Source organism: Carettochelys insculpta, chromosome 1 (assembly GCF_033958435.1).
Source record: "Carettochelys insculpta isolate YL-2023 chromosome 1, ASM3395843v1, whole genome shotgun sequence".
NCBI lineage: Eukaryota > Metazoa > Chordata > Testudines > Carettochelyidae > Carettochelys > Carettochelys insculpta.
Window position 1 is genome coordinate 107,545,841 of NC_134137.1, and position 19,453 is coordinate 107,565,293.

Sequence of the window (19,453 nt, forward strand, 5' to 3'; positions counted from 1 at the left end):
TCCACCACTTGTGGCAGATGGGAGCCAGGTTCCCGGCTCCTCGACTTGCATGAAATTTGACTTATATGGGGTTTCCCAGGAACACAACCTCTGAGTAAATTGGGGGTTTACTGTACTAAATATTGCTCAAAATGTGAAATAACAAACAGGCTCACTCACACTGCTTGCAGGATTAACAGGAAAAGGTGACACATCCTTGACATTGATTCGTTGGACATTTTCTACCAGCAGTCCAAACACTGGCAGATACAAAGTGGCTATTCTTGCTTGATGGCTCTAAACAAAGATTCACAGATATTGTAAAGAATTAATGAAACCAGTGATTTAAGAACTCAACCAACCAAGTGCTCATCCACCCACAGGAGGCAAGGAAGGAATGCCATCCAGCTCCTCCTGGCTTTCAACTCTGTTCCAGTCCTGTCCCTAGAGGTATCTCTGGCCCTGGGCCTGTCCCTGTCCCCAGACTCTGAGCAGCTTGAACACACCCTTACACCCTCCAGTCTCAGCCACTATTCTGTTCCCAGCATGGGGCTGAGGCTGGAGTGGGGCCAGGAGTACAGCCACACCTAGCAGTGGGCCTGGCTGCTGGCCCTCACTGCATGTCCACTCTTGTCCCTGCCTCCAGCCATGCTCACAGTGTCAGCCCTCTTATCCTTGCTTTGTCCCACCTCCATCCCTGGATCTGTGTCCTCTCTCACAGCCCTAGATCCAAGAGGGCTTGAACTAGGGGTTAGAGGGAATGTAACTCTCAAAAGTCTGGGGACCACTGGTCTAGAACGAGTTTTCGCTGGTATACAGATATACAATGCTGTCCACTAAATATTCATTACTCAACAATAAATGCTGCAAGTAAAATTAATAGCTCCAGGAATTTGCTTTCTTACTATTGCAACATGTCCTCAGAGAAGAAAATGGTATGCGCTTGAAACAAAATACATGGGAAGGGTCAAACAAAAACTCTGCAAGTTTTGGAAATCCATCACAACTGCAATTACAAAATCTTTGAGGCTTCATCACAACACAATGGCCACAAAATTTCAAAAACAGCAGGAAACTGAAAACAGCCAATTCAGCTGGTTAGTACAACTGTCAATTCCACTTAGATTTACTATTTGTCCTTTTAGAATAGGGGTGGGCGATAATTTCTAATGGGGGGACACACAAAGGCTTTGGTAAATAATCAAGGGTTGCACTTTTTCTGCGGAGGTTGGTGTGGGATAGAGGTTGGGTGCAGCACACAGGTGGGGGGTAGGAGTCTGGGGTGCAGGAGAAAGTGGGGGATTTGAGAGGGAGTTTGTGACCTGCAGCAGGGTATTAGGATGCAGGGTCTGGGAAGGGACATGGGTGGAGAGGATTCTGCCATAGGGGAGGGATGTACGAGTCGGAGCAGAGTCTGAGGGGTAATTGTGAGGGGGGCCAGTGAGAGGAGAGTGCAGAGAACTGGGGTGCAGGGACCAGGAGGGGTTATGGGTACGGGAGAGATTCTGACCTGGGGAAGGATTATGAGAGGGGCTGCATGGTCTGGGAGGAAACTGGAGTGCAGGGAGAGAGAAGCCAAGCTTCCCCGCCTGCCAGCAGTTCCAGTCCACTGGCTGTTCCATGTGGCTCTTTGTACTTGTAGGGGTGGAAGGCTTCAAGTGCTGCCCCTGCCCCCAGCAAAATCTCTCAGCTCCTACTGGCTGGAAACTTGTTAATGGAAGCTGAGAGATCTTCATGGCGGCAGAGACAGCACACAAAGCTTCTCCCCCACCCCCCAGCAGTGCAGAGAGCTATAGGGGGGCAGCTTGCTAATTTAAGCAGCACTGCTCCCTGCTACGGGGTGGGCTGTGGGCCACATTAAAATGATTGGCAGGTTGTAAACTGCAATGGGCCACAGCATGTCCACCCGTTCTAATAGATCATGGAAGGTATAGCCAAAATTAGTTAAATATTAATAATCACTAAAATATGTTAAAAGCAGTTATTTTGAGTAAATAAGAAAATCTGATTAAATTGGTCTATAATTTATTTAAATGTAACGCTATTGTCCCATGCATGAAACCTGCAAATGTACATCCCTAAACTTTTCACGTTTCTTATTTACTGAAGTAGCAGTAAACTTACCCTAGACACATATCTGTCATCAAAAGAATGTTTTATCATCAAATTCTTGACCACACTAATTGCAATCTGCCGGATGTCTCTGTATTCTTGTAATGCATTTCCCACCTCCCGGAGGAGCAGTCCCACTAAGAAGTGATTCTTGCAAAATTCATCTGTTAGTGAATAGTCAAGCTGGAGGTCTGAAAAGTAGAATATAAACTGTAGTTTAGGAACAGTGTAACTAATGTAAGTGTGTGCATTCCCCTTTGTTCAGTCTTAGTTGCAAAAACAGATTAGACATGGCTTGCTCAAAACCCATTTAGCCTCAAACTGTAGGGCTGTGTCAGGCAAATATTTGTTAGATATACTGTGTGTTCATTCAACAAGTACACAACAGACACTTAGTAACATTGAATATTAATAGTAAAAAATGGTTACTTACCACCTTCTCAAAACATTTGCTAATCAAGATGTGTTGCTCATGGCCATTCTAAATAGGTGTGTGAGAACGCCATGCAGTCACTGGAAAGTTCTTCCCCTACTGGTAACCCTCAGTCCAGCTGTGGAGCCTCCTAGATTCATGCTTTAGAGGTGGTATATATAGGTACCTGCTGACCTGCCACCTCCTCAGTTCCTTCCTAGTGAAGTACTTCAGCAGAGGGGAGGTGTGTGGGGCCTAGAATGGACTTGGGCAACATTCTTCCAAGAAAAAACAGTTACAAAAAGGTAGGTAATTATTTTTTCTTCAAATGTCTGCTCATGTCAATTCTAAGTAGGTGACTCCCAAGCAGTTCCCTGAATACAGATTGGCATTCATAGATTTGCAGATTGGAACACTGCTCTGATAAAAGCTGCATCATCCCTGGTCCGCTGAGTGATGATGTAATGTAAGGTGAAAATGTGGACTGAACCAAATGGTGACACTGCAAGTTTCCTGATTAGGAACCTGTTCCAGGAATACAGAGAGGCAGCCTGTGACCTCATGGAATCTTCAGTCAGAGCTAGGTCTGGCACCTTTGCCAAATCATAACATGTTTGAATGCAGGATTTGATCCATGATGAAATGAGGCTGGGGCAGAGACCGGAAGGTTCTACATTCTGTCTGCTCTTGTGATAAAGAACTGGTTTGATTTGCAGAAGTTTTGATATAAAAAGCCAATGCCCACCTTATGTCAGAGAATGAAGACTTTGCTCCCAGCTATTAGGATGTGGCTTAGGGTAGAACACCAGAAGTCAAACATCCTAGCTGATGTGAAAATGGAATACATCTTTTCAAAAGAAGGCTGGATGGGGCAGTAACTAAAGCTTGCCCTTGCAGAATACCAGGTACGGGAGTCTGGTTGTTAAAGCCATAAGTTCAGACACTCTCCAGACCATTATCGCCACCAAAAATGCCACCTTCCATGAGAGGTAGAGGGGCCTGGTATATGTAGCCCTTGAATCATTAATGTTAAGGAATCTGGAGTCAGTCTGCTCTGAAAACAGCCGAGACCTCAAAAGGCAAATACTGCACGGTCTGTTGGACCTGTGGGTGGAGGCCCAATGCTTGTAGCCATGATGACCTTTTCATGGCAATTGCAGAGGACATTGTCCAAATAGCCAAGTCCACTGCATCCAGAGCAACCTGCAAGGTGGTTGTTGCCACCACCTTGCCTTCCTCCATGACTGCTGCAATCTCTGACCTGGAATTGGAGGGGAACTTCCATACTTTTTGTCATGGTTTCCCATCAAAGTTGTATTGGTTCAGGACTGCTTACTGTTTGGTAATCTGAAGCTAGAATTTCCAGTGGAGTACACTGTCCTGATAAAGAGATACAGCTTGTTTGAGTCCCTTGACTTGAGGCCCTGCTGCCCTCTCTCTTAATCGTTCTTGTTACTTCTAATAACCCGGTTGCAGGTTAGTAAAAAGGTACTCAATCCCTTTAAGGGTATTTCTTTCAGTCGCACTAGCTGTTGAGAGAATAAAAGCTGGTGTTTGCCATAGTGTTTTAGCAGTAGCCTGGATAATCTTTATGAGAAATAATGCCACCCTTGAGGAGCCCTCTACTGCCAAAATGTCCATCACGGAGTACGCTGACTGCACCACCTCCTCTGCTTAAATCCCCAAATTCTAGGCCATCTTATGCAACCACTCTTAGTGAACTCTGTTGTCCATAGAGACTGAAGCTGATGAAGATCCTGTTACTGCTTCATCTGCGGAGGAAGAAGCTAACGCCTTTTGTGGGAACAGACCTTCCACCAGCTCATCATATTTGCCCTGCACTGCAAACTCCAGTTCAACAATGTGATCAGCTCCAGTGCTGAATCTGCAGTCAACCCCAGTACTACAGAGTGATGCACAATTCCCAGGCAGTACAATAGCCTGACTTTCCCTAGCAATGAACCAGGAACCTCTGGAGAGAGACTCCTGGGCTTGGTGGTACTGCAACATGACCAATTTGACTCTACACAGCCCTGCACTGCCATACAGCACCTGAGGTCTTGCATCTAGCACTCCCTCTCCTCTGTCATACTGTCATGAGTATCAGATCCCTGGCTGCCTCTGAAAAGCTTTGAGTGGAGGGTAAGTCCAGCTGATCCAGCTAGCATTCCCTGACAATGACTCCACAGGCACTGGACTCAATGCACCTTCTCTGCAGGACTGAAATCAAGGATGTCACCTCTTGTAGACCAGGCATTGAGTGCTCTGACATGAGAAACACTACACTAGCGCTTCCCTGCTTAGATGATCTTGCTATGGATTACCATTCCCTCTCTGTTTTCTTGCCGGTGCTTTGCAAGAGGTATAACTGCAGCAATGCAAGGCTGGAGGAGGGGGCTTCAGTGACAGAGAACACTGGTAGCACAGGGGCTCGGTACTGAGTTCTGCCACAGCACCAGAGCTTCTTTAAGTGAGGCTCGCACACTCCGCACTGACGTGCTGGTTGCCAGACCCAGGTGGACATGGCCGGCTGGGGGACAAAGAACTGCTTCCAGGAGCAGTTGTTCTTGTCTAAAGTCCCTCTCATTTTTTGATTCTAGGGCCAAAACCTTTACAAATGTGGCAGTAATCCGTCTGATTGGTTTCTCTCAATCTCTTTATCCAGGAAGTCTGTGGATCACCTTTTGACAAGGGTTTGTGGTAGGACCCACACCGTTTGAAACCCTTGGCCTGAAGTATGCCCTAGTCCTGGGGAAGGGAAATGAAGTGGGGGAAACCCCCAACAGAACGTTAATTAATCTAAAGTACTACATAATCACTAACTCTAACCTAACTATTTACAAAAATTGACGAAGAGTCCACTAGGAAAACACTTGCCAAGGCAAGAGAAAGAATGCAATTCTAAAGACCGTCACTGGTTGTAAGAAGGAACTCAAGGGGCAGTGGATTGGCGGTAACCTATATATATTGGTTATATTCAGAGGACTCCACAGAGGAGCAGGGGGGTACTTCTAGGGGTGAAAATCCTTCTAATGACTGCATGTGGTGTGCGTACACCTACTTGAAGTGGACAGGATCAACAAACATCGAAGAAAGTATTTTAATTTAATCCACTTGGGCAAAAAACTTTCTGATCTTAAGCAGCTAAATTCAGACTCCTAAATCTGTATTTTGCACCAATATATAGACATGCTGACCATCCAAAGTCTTCAATAGCAGCTACAGCTGTGCAGCACCTCAGAGTAATGAGGATCTGAGGCATTTAACTCTGCTTACATAACTGGATCTGGGTGGGTGAACTCTTGTGCCTATATGGACCCACTGAAATACTGGGCTCAAATACAGATTATGGATTTAATTTTAGACACTCATACTTTAAAAATCTGTGCCTCAGTGAGCTGAATATTTCACACTGGGGATTCACTAAGCAACTGATAAAGAAGCGATTGGTAAGAATATACTATTTCCTGATATTTTTAAATGAAATCAAAATACTTCAGGAATTTTTAGCAGATATTAAAACCCTTGTGACTAAATAAGGGAAGAAAATAGTATCAAGTAAAACAAAAGTCTTCTAAATTACACAATTTTCCTTCTCAGTTCCTCTACTATAAACATAATGGGTGCATCTACACTAGCCAGCTACTTCGAAGTAGCTGGCACAACGTCGAAATAGCACACTTTGTGTCTACATGCGCCGTGCACTATTTCGACATTGAAATCAACGTTAGGTGGTGAGATGTTGAAATCGCTATTCCTATCCGAAGATGGGAATAGCACCCTACTTCGACGTTCAATGTCAAAGTAGGGCGTGTGTAGACGACCCGCGTCCCACTACGTCAAAATAGCGGGGTCCTCCATGGCAGCAGCAACTGAGCGGTTGAGAGACGCTCTGTCCAGCCCCTGCAGGGCTCTATGGTCACCGTGTGCAGCAGCCCTTAGCCCAGGGCTTCTGGCTGCTGCTGCAACTGGGGATCCATGCTGTGTGCATGGGATCTGCAACAGGTTGTTGGCTCTGTGGACCTCATGCTGTGCAGGCCGAGTGTGTCTGGGAGGGGCCCTTTAAGGGAACGGCTTGCTCTTGCCCCAGAAAGTCTAGTCCAGCCTGTGAACCTGTCCGCTGGCTTTGCTGGCCCCTTATTCCGAAGGAGAGTGCTTGTGTGTGTGTGTGTGTGTGGACGCTCCGCATTTCCTTCCAGGGCGGCTCCTTTTGATGTTCCCCATCGCGACTTCAATGTTGAACATTGACGGCACCAGCCCTGGAGGACATGTAGATGATACATGTCGAAGTAGCCTATTTCGATGTTCTTACTTCGAAATAGGCTACTTCGACTTAGTGTGCTAGTGTAGACGTAGCAAATATGAAAAAATATAACACAACATGTAATATGTTCATTATATTATACTACCTTCTGGAATTGTTTATGTCTATGAAACAGGTTTAATAAGAATTTATGTAGGTATCTTTGCATGTTACATATGTTTAAAAGGTGTAGCTATATATAAAGTAATAATTTGTTTAAAATGTAAACTCACATCTCAAAAATAAAAACACTGCATTTGCACTTATGTGAAACACTTCTAGCAATAAATTGAATGAAAATTAAAATCTCTGCTATATTGAGAAAAACACCAAAAGAAGTCAAACAATGTTAAATTTAAAAGTATATTGAACAACTAAGAATAAAATAATCCTATAGTTATTTAATTTATGCTGTGATTGCAGAAAGCTTCTTTAATATGTCATACGTTTTCAAAGTTTTATTCAGGTGATGCACACCAATTTATCAGGTTTTACCTCATTAATCTTCTCCAAGATTCCTCAGGTTCCATTTCATTGTTCTGCCTCAATCCTTTTAAAAGATCTGTATAAAGCTTAATTTGTCTTTTTCTAAATGGATATTTTTGCCATTTAACTATCATAACTACCACACTGTTTTATTTTAAGAATTAATATGAACAATTCATATCTCTTTAATCAACACAGGTGTACAGTTAGGCCTGCATGCAAATCACTTAACCTTGTGCTAAACTTCCAATCAATATCCCTGAAGCTAAGGGCTCATAAACAGGTGGTGGAAGTTAAGCATGGGGTTGAAGTGTTCTGCAGAATTGGGCCTCTGATCTGAGATTGTCTGGGAGAAGGGGGGAGCCCTAACATTTTAATAGTAAGTAATCATTACAGATCACTAAAGGTTGAGGGTGGATTAACCTGTTAACAAGGAGAAGAGACCACCTTCCTGTTGGTGTGTCTGTCTCTAAGTATAAAGAAAGGCAGCTGCAAATAGGGCAGGCTGAGAATGCAGAGCCAGGGAGCAGCTGACTGGGGACACCTGCTGCCTTCCATAGAGTGAATGGCCCCAAGGAATGGTGGTCCATCAAGCGGAATCATCCTCTGTTCATCTCTATGAGTGTCAAGTCAGCAGAGCACCTAGTGCCCTGTGGAGAGCCTGGGGAACTTACTGTCTGACAGGCACACAGCAGCATGGCCACTGGCCAGGACAAATTTCCCTTCCCTGCCCAGGATTAAGACTGGTCAGCAGCACCACATCAGGAACCACTGTAAGTGCTCCCCTGCCTGTGGCAGCCACTCCCCAGCCCCACTTTGGCCCCATCAAACTCAGGCGACAGCAGCTCCCTGAAACTTCTGCCAGGCTGCCCTGGCACAGTGCACAACATGCTTCCACAGCATGACACCATCGAGATTGTCCCCGTCCTCTTGTGCTTCTTGCCAACCAACCCCCAAGGTGAGGCCTATGCGTGCTGCTGGGACAGCACGATTGGGCCCTGGAGTTTGGCCTTGGAAAACAGATGGCTGAGCTATGGTTTGCTTAGCAGGACTGGTGGAAGCACAGTGCCTTTTGTGGGAGGTGCTCCAGCTCAGCGGCCTATAGGAAGCCAGGCTGAGCCCCACTACCCTTCCCGAAAGCCATAATGCCATTTTTGATCTGCTTATAGTGCTCTTTCTGCAGCCCTGCTAGCCTCCCAGTGTAGGAGCTTGGCAGTCTGCCACCCTTTCTAAAGTTAGTCATTTTCTGTTTGGCCCAGGGAGATGGCCCAGGCTGTTTAACTCAGCCAGGGGTCGAAGTAAATATTCCTGTGTGGGGTGGCTGGAGCAGCTGGCTGCCAAGCCCAGTGGAGAGCTTTGGGGCAGCCAAGGCAGACAGACACAGCCCACAAAAAGGAAAGCAGCCTGACAGCTTTTGGTCATGGGGGAGGAAGAGGCAGCTGCATGAGGGAGGAGGGGCAGGGTTGAGCTCCCGCCTTGAGTGTTGATGAAAATCGGGTCACATGCCACTCTTGTCACATGTGCTGCAGGTTGCTCACCCCTGACCTAGATACTTTCAGCCCAATGCTTTGCTAACAAACCACTGTTTTGTGATTTAAAACAAAAAACAATTACCGCATAAGGAGTACAGGGGAATCTGTAGTCCAGTGCACCAGATCTGCCCATTGAGATGCTTTGATCCAGCCTGTAGCAAGGCTTGGGGCTTTCACACACAGACTACAGTGTAAACTGTTAAGTGAGTGTCTTCCCCCCACATTTTTCCCCTTCTCACTTGTGTATGACCTCCAAGTAAGTTTTCTGTGGGTCAGTTGCACCCAACTGAAAAAAAATTCCCTAAGGTTTCCTTTTAACAATTTTATAACTCCCAAGAAACACTAATGGAGTCTTTAGGAAACACCTTCTTTAAAACAAACTCTCCTTTCAAAAACTTTAACATTTATATATTAAAATTGTGGCTTTACCTTGATATCTCTGAATTCTGCCTTTTCCAAATGGCATAGGTAGATTCAAAGGGATGTAGTGTTCATGGTTACACACAACACGAAGAAATTCAAATTTGAATTCAAAAAGGGTCTGCAAATATTTCAGATACAAATTACACAATTTAATAATTTAGTAGACATTTTAATGGCATAGCTAAAAAGAAAAGACTTCTTAACACTATTGATTGCTTTTTCCTTTACGAACCTACAATGCTATGGACTGTGTGTGTCATGCCATGCAGAACCAGAAAAGTTCTTTAGCAGAAAACAGCATTTGAAAGCCAGACCTAATTCAGTGTTACATTTCCTAATTTTATCATATCTATGTAGTGTAGCAGGAAAAACTTGAGATTTGTTTGAAATCCTGGAGATCCTATGCATTTTTTTAAAAAGTATCTTGAGTTGCATGCCAATGTAGTGAGAAGGATCATAGATTTGTAGGGACATCTTAGATATCAGAGGGCTCACTTTTAACTATTGACAATTTGTTCCCTGAGACCTTCATTGTCTGCTCAAATTGATCACTGCTGTGGTTTCATCTGTTTTCCCATCTAGTAATGTTAAAGAATTGTGCCAGTCAAACTATTCCTCTTTGAAGATGACACAACCAAATCCTACTGCTCTGACAGGCAAAAATATCAAAGGTGTCTTTAAGGCGAAAGGTAACACACCTACTGCACAGGAATGGGAGACTAATCTGAATAACATGCCTGAATACAACTGAAGAATATGATGGGATCTCGACACAATTTCCTATATAGGTGCACCAAAAAGAGAAACACATTTTTAACAATAAATACAATGAAAGGAATGGAGTACCTTTGGATCCCCTGGAGCAAAGCAGCTGATGTAGTTATTGATTTGCTTGAACACAAAACCCCTATCCATAAAAGTGAAACATCTCTGAAAAAGATAAATATAAACCATTCCAAAGCAGTCTAGATACTAGGTGTTTAGTAATTTAGCTGACCATCTTTAAAAATGTTATCTTCCAAGAATTTTAACTTATAACTTAGTTTGAATATAAAGGCTATTAAAAGCAAGCATTGTACAACACACTTAACTTAATATTAAAAGGAAGATTTGACAGAGACCTAACTTAGCTTCCATTTGATAGAGAAATTGTTAATACAATATAACAACAAAAAACAAAAAAACAAGCAAAAAACCCAGAACCAGAAGCCAGGTTTTGAAACAGTCCATACGGTAGAGTTACGAAAAACTTTTCATTACACAATCATACTTTTCTAACTAAGAGAATGTAAGATTAAGTAAAACTGTTCACTTTAGTAACAATCTTCTTTTGTCAGTAAGGAATGATAACTCTATAGGTACCAGCATCTTCATGAACATTTGTATAGTGCCTAGAATGGGGCCCAGTCTTGACCATGTCCTGTGGCTGTGACTTTAATACAACTGTTACATAATTTAGATAATCCTGAATTAATATGAGATCACCATTAAAAGAACAGAACACAAAACACTGAATTTTCAAAGAGATGAAATGGTGGTGCATCCCCAAAACAGACATTAACATTAACATTAATATTCCTTATTGGGCATAGCAACTGTGCTTACGTATTTACACCAAGAGAAATGGAAGTGACAGACCTGTAGTTTACCTAAATCAAGAGCATGAAAATAAGATGGCAGGGCTTGGGATAATTTGTTTAGTTATGCATGTACATATTCAACAAAATTTGGTGTGCAACCGGGCACCTGCATTGTAGGTGGGTAAGTTAAATTATATAAAATCTCTGTGAACTTATCTGATTCCCATCACCTTGGTATTTGAGGGCCTCTATCTGTTCTCCACCTTCTGCGAACTAAACATAGTATTATGTATGATTTGGAAATCCCTTTATAAAGGATTCAAAATACTTAAATAAGAATAAGAGTAAGAGTAATTGGGATCCTGACTACATAATGCAAAACACAAAGTTAAACTTATGCTTAAATCTTGTTGGACTGGGGGAATAATTTGATGGCACAACTAGGAAGAAATAAAAAACAAACAAACAAAGAAATAGGCAAATGCGAGCACAAAATAAAATCTGCATTTGTATTATATATTTTATATACTGTTTTGATAGATTCAATTTAATGGATTAATGAGGGGGGGAAGGTGTCAGTTAAATCCAAAAGTCCATTGAATCTGAACCTGCAAGACCAGAGGCACCTTGCAAGGTGAACTAGGGAGTGCTCTGTCCGAGACCTGGGAGAAACACAGCAGGCTCGGGGGAGAGAGAGCCATGCTGCGGTGGCCCCTGTAGCCCCATCCATGACAGCAGCCGCAGCCCCAGCCACTCCTGGAACCCCAGCTGCGGCAGCAGCCCCAGCGAGTCATTGGCATTTATTTGGGGGTGGGGGAAGGATGGCAGACAGTGGCCGTTATTTCCAAAGCCCATTAAATCATCATCATCATCATCATCATCAACCACCATGGGCTCAGCGCCCATTGGTATCCGATGCCTCCCTTACTGTTTCCTTCCATCTTTCCATACCCAGTGCGGAGTGGCTTAGTTTCTGTAGACTAGCTCCACACCAATCTACTACATCATCTACCCATTCTCTGTGTGGTCTGCCTCTCCTATTTGAACCATCATTATGCCAGATACCAGGGTCTTGATTTTTCATTTGTTATTCATTCTGCAGATATGCCCAAATAGCTCTAACTTCCATTGTATAATCTTCTGCAGTAAGTTCTGTTTTGACTGTATCTTCCTACATAATTCTTCATTGGTGCCCTTCTGCATCCATCCTCTTCTTAGAATCTTTCCATAACAACTCCGCTCAAATGCCAATATCCTTCTCTTTGAATCTTTCATTATCATCCATGTTTCACATCCGTAGAACATGCTGCTGAATACATGTTTTCAAGATGCTCAGCTTTGTGCCTAAGCTAATTGCTTTGCTTTTCCAAATCTTATCCATCACTTTCAAACTTGCTCTTGCTTTTGCTATTCTAGTCACTATTTCCTTCTTACAGTCTAGAGATCATATGTAGCTCCCCAGATATGTGAACTTCTCTGTGTTCTCTAATACAATCCCATCTACACTGGTCTTCCTTCCTATTTCCTTATCTTCCTTATACCATTGTTTTTGTTTTATCAATGTTCAAAATCAGTTTGTACTGCTCAGGGTTTACTGTATCTTAATTTTAATTACTGTGAATACTTAACCTGTTCTTTTATACATCTCTATTTGCAAATATAAAAGCATGCTTAAAATGCCTGTGACAGAGTGCAAGATGAACCAAGTCTACATTCTGATCTTTTAGATATTAATTGGCTCCCCTGGAGTGAGCTAACTGGTAGACACTCAGGCGCATCAGCTGGAGGGGTTAAGAAGCCTATTAGCTCATCAGCTCAAAGCTGATATAGAGGCAGACAGCAAGTACCAAGTGGAGAGAGAAAGGGGACTAGGACTAGTTGAATAAAGTTACATGGATGCCTCAGTGGAGGGAGATTTCTGTTTCCCCTGGTCCTAGAGAGAGTGCTAAAAATGCACAGTGGTGCTGTACACAGATAGTTGCATGGGGATTGTTGGGGTAACGGTGGAAATTACAAGGGTTCAGTGAAGGTACAACCACAATAGTCCATGGAGTTTCTGAGAAGTTGGGAGAAGAGCCATGCCCCCTTACAATGTCATACATATATACAGTGCACTTTTTCCCCTAGAAAAACGGTATCAGAACTCAAGCCTGATGATTCCTCATAGGTGTTAGGGTGTTGAATTTTAATGCCCCTGTTCCTGTGCTGCTGTGGGAGTGGTGAAGAAAAATTTTTCTAGTGTTCTAAGAGAAAAACAGGTGCTGGAACTTCACTGCACTGCACTCTACCAGAAACATAACCTACATGCACACGTACATTTCTCTCCCTCTCCCTCTCCCTCTCCCTCTCCCTCTCCCACACACACACACACACACACACACACACACACACACACAAAAGCTTTTTTTCCTACACTATAAAGGTACTGGAACTCAACCCCCAAACTGCCCCCCTTGTGGTCCCCTCACAGCCACAAACTGTCCCCCCTACAGCCCCACCACCTCTTAACCCAACTGCACAGCCTCATTTTACTGCACCACCCCAGCAAAACCTCCTGTGCAGCCCCAGCTCAAACATCCTCCCAACCCACCCCCTTCTCCAGCTCAACCTACTCCCATTCAAACCCCCACACAGCCGTATAGCTGCAGCTCAACCCCCTGGACAGCTGCACAGCCCAGCTCAACCCCCCATGTGACTGTGCAGCTGCACAGCCCTGCTTCAACACCCCCTCAACCCATCCCCCAACTCCAACCCACCTGCTTCCATGGCTCAACACCCCTCCCCATGGCCTTGGCTCAACCTCCTTGGCCTCCTTACCCCAGCTTAACCCCCTGCCCCCTTGCAGCCCTAACCCACCACCAAGTTTAACTCCACACCCATCTCCCATGGCCCCAAACCACCACCAGGTTTAACCCCGCCCCCAACTGCTCCCCAACCCAAGATTTACATTTCAAAAGGAGCTCCACATGCTCCTGATGCTTCCCCATGTCCAGCTGCAGCAGCTCCCTGACTTGCACACTGAAAGAGCAGGAGTCAATTTAATTGTTTTAATGGTCTGGCTGGCCATTAAGCCAATTAAATCAAGTCATGCTCTTTCCTCTTCAGGCAGGCAGGGAGCTGAAGGCAGAGCAGTAGAACCCTTTAAAAATGATGCCAGGGAAAAAAGGTGGTGTAACATAGTTCTGCTGCAATCTGCCAGGAAAAAAGCCCCCTCCCCCCACACTCTCGTATGAGACCCTGATAACTGAAAATCTAAGAAATAAAATTACTGAAAAATCATAAGCCTAGAGCCTGTATGATTGTGGGTACCTACCTTTATGAAGACAGCAAGACTATGATTTGCATTTTTTGAAGCCTCTGGATTGTCTTTGTACTTCTGAGTGATGTGTGGCATTAACATATTAACAACTGTTTCTACAGCATGATGAAAAGAAGCAGGAAATCTCTGGTTTCGTAACAACTGAAAGAATAAATTAAAATACTCATTTAAAATTGTTCAAGTCCTGAACTAACCTTACATATGGTAGATAATGATTTGCTACAGTGAAAACTATTTCTCAAGTTCATTTAGGAAAAGAGAGGGGATAACAAGTAAAATTAAAATTATGAAATACTCAAGTTCTGAAGAAAAAAGCTGATTTTCCCATAACTTTCTGAAGCTTTTTGCAAACTTTTCTGTACTATGAAAAAGGCCAATTTGGGTTGAGAAAAGTTTTGAATAAACAACTGCAATTAGATCTAGTTCCCACCTACACATTTATTTAGAATCCAGCATAGAAGACCATTTTCTTTTGAGATGATTGACTACGTACATGTAAGTATGAAACCTGAAAGCATTAGGGTCTTGTCATATAGATGCATACTGAAATAACTTGCAAGGAAAAACTTAAAACAGATTTCTTATTTTAAAGGCATAGCTAAGCATAGTATTCTAGAAAACAGTTCTTATTCTTCTAAACTTTAGGTATCTATCTACCCACACACCTTGGTTACCCAGTCACACCTAGTAACTCCCTTAGCCAAACACATATGTTGATTTATGTTATCAGCTAGCTAGCTCAAGCAAAAATGTGGCTATTGTGCACAGAATATTCTCCAATACTGTACCACTTTTTCCTATCATCCTTTTTCCACTTAGGTTTCATTTGTGCCTAAGGTGATATCCCTGACCATGCAGTCCCTCCACCTCTTCTATTGTGCGGAATTCAGCAGGATTGGTTCAAGGACCAGAACTTATGTCTATTTAGCAGACAGAAAACATGGGAAGCCAAAAGCAGGCACACAGAGTTAAGGTGGCACATATGTATACCTTAACTCTATTTCCTGGTTTTCTCAAGTTTGAGTTTTGCTTAATTTCCATGTTCTGGAAGGGCACAAACTAGTGCCAACCAACCTTAACATTGGGTTGAAGTTTTTCGTTATATAATTTAACTATAGTTAGTGTCCTTATATATGGCAAAAAGATGTAATAAACACTAATGAAATGGGAGATTGTGTTAGAAAAGGCTCTTAACGGTCTAACAAAACTGTCATGTAAATATAAAAGTCTACATACCTTTATTTTAGCATTTTCTATCAAATGTTGAGCCATTGATTTTATCAGAATGTCAAAGAAAAACCATGAATACTGAAAAGAAAGAGAAATTATAGCAGTATGTAAAATCGCAAAACTAGTCTAAAATTTCCAAAACTAAAATAGCCTTTTTATAGCCAATAACAACCTGAATACAGTTAGCTATTTACAGTATCTCCTAGGAAACAGATAAATTGTTCCTTAATGGTTCATCAGTTCTGAGGATTAGATTCTGCTATTTTAGAAATAAGAAGGAAACAGTAAAGAGATTTTCAACAAATACCTTAAGTAGCTTGTTGCTTGTAAGGAAGTCAGCAGATGGTTTAAGAATCGTTGTCATGGATTTGGCCAGTTCTTCATGTACAGTCTTATATTCAGAAGCAACATAAGGCTCAGCTTTATAAGCATACTTGGCAGAAAAAGGAAACAGAAGATAACGTGTGGAATTTAAATAAATGCACTGACTGTATTTAATACAATCGTTTTTAAAAGAAATAAAATAGAAGTAAACAAATTGCTTAAATTTTTATACCTTGACATATGACCTTAAGTAGCTATCCAATCCTTCTTCATGGCACTGGGCAACAATATGTATAATAACCCTAAGAAAGATGGAAACCACCAATAAATATAAAAACTTCAGAAGATATTTATATTCTGCTGCAAAAAAAAATGTGTACTTTGACTACAGATCAATGCACTTCTGCAACTTACTATCACGTGCAGAGATCTCCCATGGGCACAAACCATTAATCATTTTAACACAGTGGACCACTTAAATTCTTTACCTTGTCACATTGACTATAACTTCCTCTTGAGTAGCTCTAGTGAGAACTCTAAACAATTGGTTTAGGATTGTAGGCAAGAAAGCTATCACCACATGGCCCTCCATTGCATGAAGACTCTAAAAGAAAGAAACAGAATAGTAATATTAAGTCCTTGAAGTCAAAACACTTAACATTATTTTTAAAACTCTTTTACAGTCGACTTTAACAACCACATTCTTAGAAAACGAACTTTCCCACGTGAGGCTCCTGGAAATTACAGACTAGTCAGTTCAACTTGGATACTAGGAAAGATACTGGAACAAATTATTAAACAATCCATTTGTTCAAATCTGGAGAATAAGCTGGTAAATCATTGCAAACTTAGGTCCAACTTAATATCCTCCTTTGATAGGATTATTGGCCCAAAGGTAAGGGGAAGTTGTGTGAGATACACATCTGGACTGTAGCAAAGCTTTTGACATAGTACAGTATGACAATTTGACAAACTAAGAAAATGTGGTCTAGATTAGATTATTATAAAGTGGATTCAAAACTGGTTAAAAGACTGCACTCAAACAGTAATTAACAATGATTTGCTGTCAAACTGGTCGAGAATATCAAGTGGAGTCCCATCACTATCCTTCCTGGGTCTAACACTATTATATATTTTCATTCACTACTCAGATGGAGTGGAAACTACACCTATAAAGCTTGCAGATTACACCAAGCCAAGAAGTGTTGCAAGTACATGGAAGACAGAATTAGAATTCAAAATCATCTTGAAAAGATGGAAAATTGGTTTGAAATCAGACAGATAAAAGACAAGGGTTCTTTTAAGTTTTCAATTTTGTCAGTTTATTTTTAATGATTTTTAAAAAATTTATGTTGATATTAAATTTTTTTCAGGGTTTTCTCTTTATACAAACTGCAGTGCATTATATATACACGTAGTTTACACTAAATTCAATATTTTACATAATTCTTACAAATAACTTGTGTTTATTTTATCATTTATCTATATTTACCCTTTTAAATTTTCACATCTGTGAGACAGTGGCTGTGTCTACACGTGCCCCAAACTTCGAAATGGCCATGCAAATGGCCATTTCGAAGTTTACTAATGAAGCGCTGAAATGCATATTCAGTGCTTCATTAGCATGCGGGCGGCAGCAGCGCTTCGAAATTGATGCGCCTTGCTGCCGCGCGGCACGTCCAGACGGGGCTCCTTTTCGAAAGGGCCCCGCCTATTTCGAAGTCCCTTTTTCCCATGAGCTCATGGGAATAAGGGGACTTCAAAGTAGGTGGCTTCCTTTCGAAAAGGAGCCCCATCTGGACGTGCCGCGCGGCGGCAAGGCGCATCAATTTCAAAGCGCTGCTGCCGCCCGCATGCTAATGAAGCGCTGAATATGCATTTCAGCGCTTCATTAGTAAACTTCGAAATGGCCATTTGCATGGCCATTTCGAAGTCTGGGGCATGTGTAGACGTAGCCAGTGTGTGTGTTATTTAGTGACAATGCTGGTATTCAACATGTTAAAGCTCTATAACCATTAAAATACATATTATCAATAACATATGTCAAAATAGACAAAGTAAATAGCTTCAAATCAAAAACTCTAATAAATTTTCAACCAGCTTTTTTTTTTTTTTTTTTAAACTTTTGCCTAACTTTAAATTTTTATTACTAATGATTTTTTTCCATGACTTGTGTGTATATGTTTAAATAAGAATAAAGATTTACTGGTAACAGTCTAGTATCGGAGTGGTAGCAGTGTTGGTATGGATCTGTAACAACAACGAAGGGTCCTGTGGCACCTTATAGACTAACAGAAAAGTTTTGAGCATGAGCTTTCGTGAGCTCGTCATCAGACGAAGTAAGTTTGTGCTCACGAAAGCTCATGCTCAAAACTTTTCTGTTAGTCTATAAGGCGCCACAGGACCCTTCATTGCTGGTAACAGACTAATCCCCTCAAGCCTACACATATTATATATATTACCATTGAAGCAGTATATCCTATAATGCGTATTGGTTGAATTTGTCTAGGCTGGCACTCTGGGACCTGCCCAGTGCTGAACCAATGAATTTGCTGAATCATGGGAGACTGATACTGTTTAACAGCATTACCAACACTTCCAGTGCTTTCTGGGCTCTTAGAAGACATTTAGCAATGAACTAGAGCTAAATCAGAGCACAGAATTCTGACAGCCAGGACTGGTAGCTGTAAACAAACTTTCTGGAACCATGGAAAACTTGACCATACAATGACAAATAGCTATCTGGCAAGTCATATCTTCTGGGTCTCTCAACTCCGTATTTAAAATGTGGATAATTAACACACTTCCCTTTTTCCACCACTTTCATGACTTTTTTTGTTTAGACTTTAAATTCTTTACTCTGAATTGTATCTTCAGGTTAGTAAAGTAACAGATAAATGCCTTACAAACATTCCACAACAAAAAAAGCAGTCACGTAAGCACTTTAAAGACTAAAAATAATTTATTTGGTGATGAGCCTACGTGGGGCAGACTCGCTTCTTCAGATCTGGAAATAGCTGCCCCGTGAAAGCTCATCACCTCATAAATTATTTTTTGAAGTGCTAAATCACTGCTGTTTTGTTTTGTGAAGATACAGATTAACACGGCTACCTCTCTGTGACTATTACAAACATCCATTAACTTAGACTTACTACATTCCTGATGCACAAGGAGATTCAAGTGACTTATATAAGTCACACAGAACAGCTGTAGAAAAGCCAGGAGTAATACTAAGGCTGCATCTACACTATGAGCTAAAATCAATTTTCTTAACATTAATTTTATCAATTAGATTTTAAGCGTCCTCACATCCCATATGCTTCCCACAAAATCAACTTATTGCTGTCACACACAAGTAGCTTAAATCAAGTGCTGTGGCAGTGCATTGTGGGAAACTATCCCATGGCTCCCTGAGCCCCGTAGCATTCTGGTTATTTTCACTGGTGCAGCATGGGGAAAAAAAATACTTCGCAAGTAGATATCTGATGACATCTTCCCACATTTCATTCTCCTCTTTCCCCTGCTGTGTTCCAGATGGGGTCTGGCTTGCCTTTATAAGAAATGTGCTTTTTACAATTGAGGGGAAGGAAGAGGTAGTAAAGCGCCTAGGAAAGACTTAAAAAAACATTTTGGGTTTCCCAGCTAACAGGTTTTTAAAACTGGGATGCAAAAGCACTGGATCTTTGCAGGTTTGGATCTGGGATTAGACCTCCTGGCAAAGATGACCCTCAGAACAAGAATTTGTTTAAGCAG

General features: G+C 41.9%; 1 protein-coding gene across 5 annotated transcripts in view; it reads right to left on the reverse strand.

The window, feature by feature from the left end:
- DOCK9 (dedicator of cytokinesis 9) overlaps positions 1-19,453 on the reverse strand; it is a 278,961-nt gene that overhangs the window by 96,760 nt on the left and 162,748 nt on the right. For all 5 annotated transcript variants that reach the window (XM_074989534.1, XM_074989526.1, XM_074989505.1 and 2 more), the window contains exons 24-32: positions 16,189-16,304; positions 15,933-16,002; positions 15,684-15,809; positions 15,383-15,454; positions 14,141-14,287; positions 10,094-10,177; positions 9,254-9,365; positions 2,104-2,282; positions 160-276 (exon numbers count right to left, since the gene is read on the reverse strand). In XM_074989534.1, coding sequence (XP_074845635.1) covers positions 160-276; positions 2,104-2,282; positions 9,254-9,365; positions 10,094-10,177; positions 14,141-14,287; positions 15,383-15,454; positions 15,684-15,809; positions 15,933-16,002; positions 16,189-16,304 — 1,023 coding nt within the window. The remainder of the gene's footprint in view (positions 1-159; positions 277-2,103; positions 2,283-9,253; positions 9,366-10,093; positions 10,178-14,140; positions 14,288-15,382; positions 15,455-15,683; positions 15,810-15,932; positions 16,003-16,188; positions 16,305-19,453) is intronic.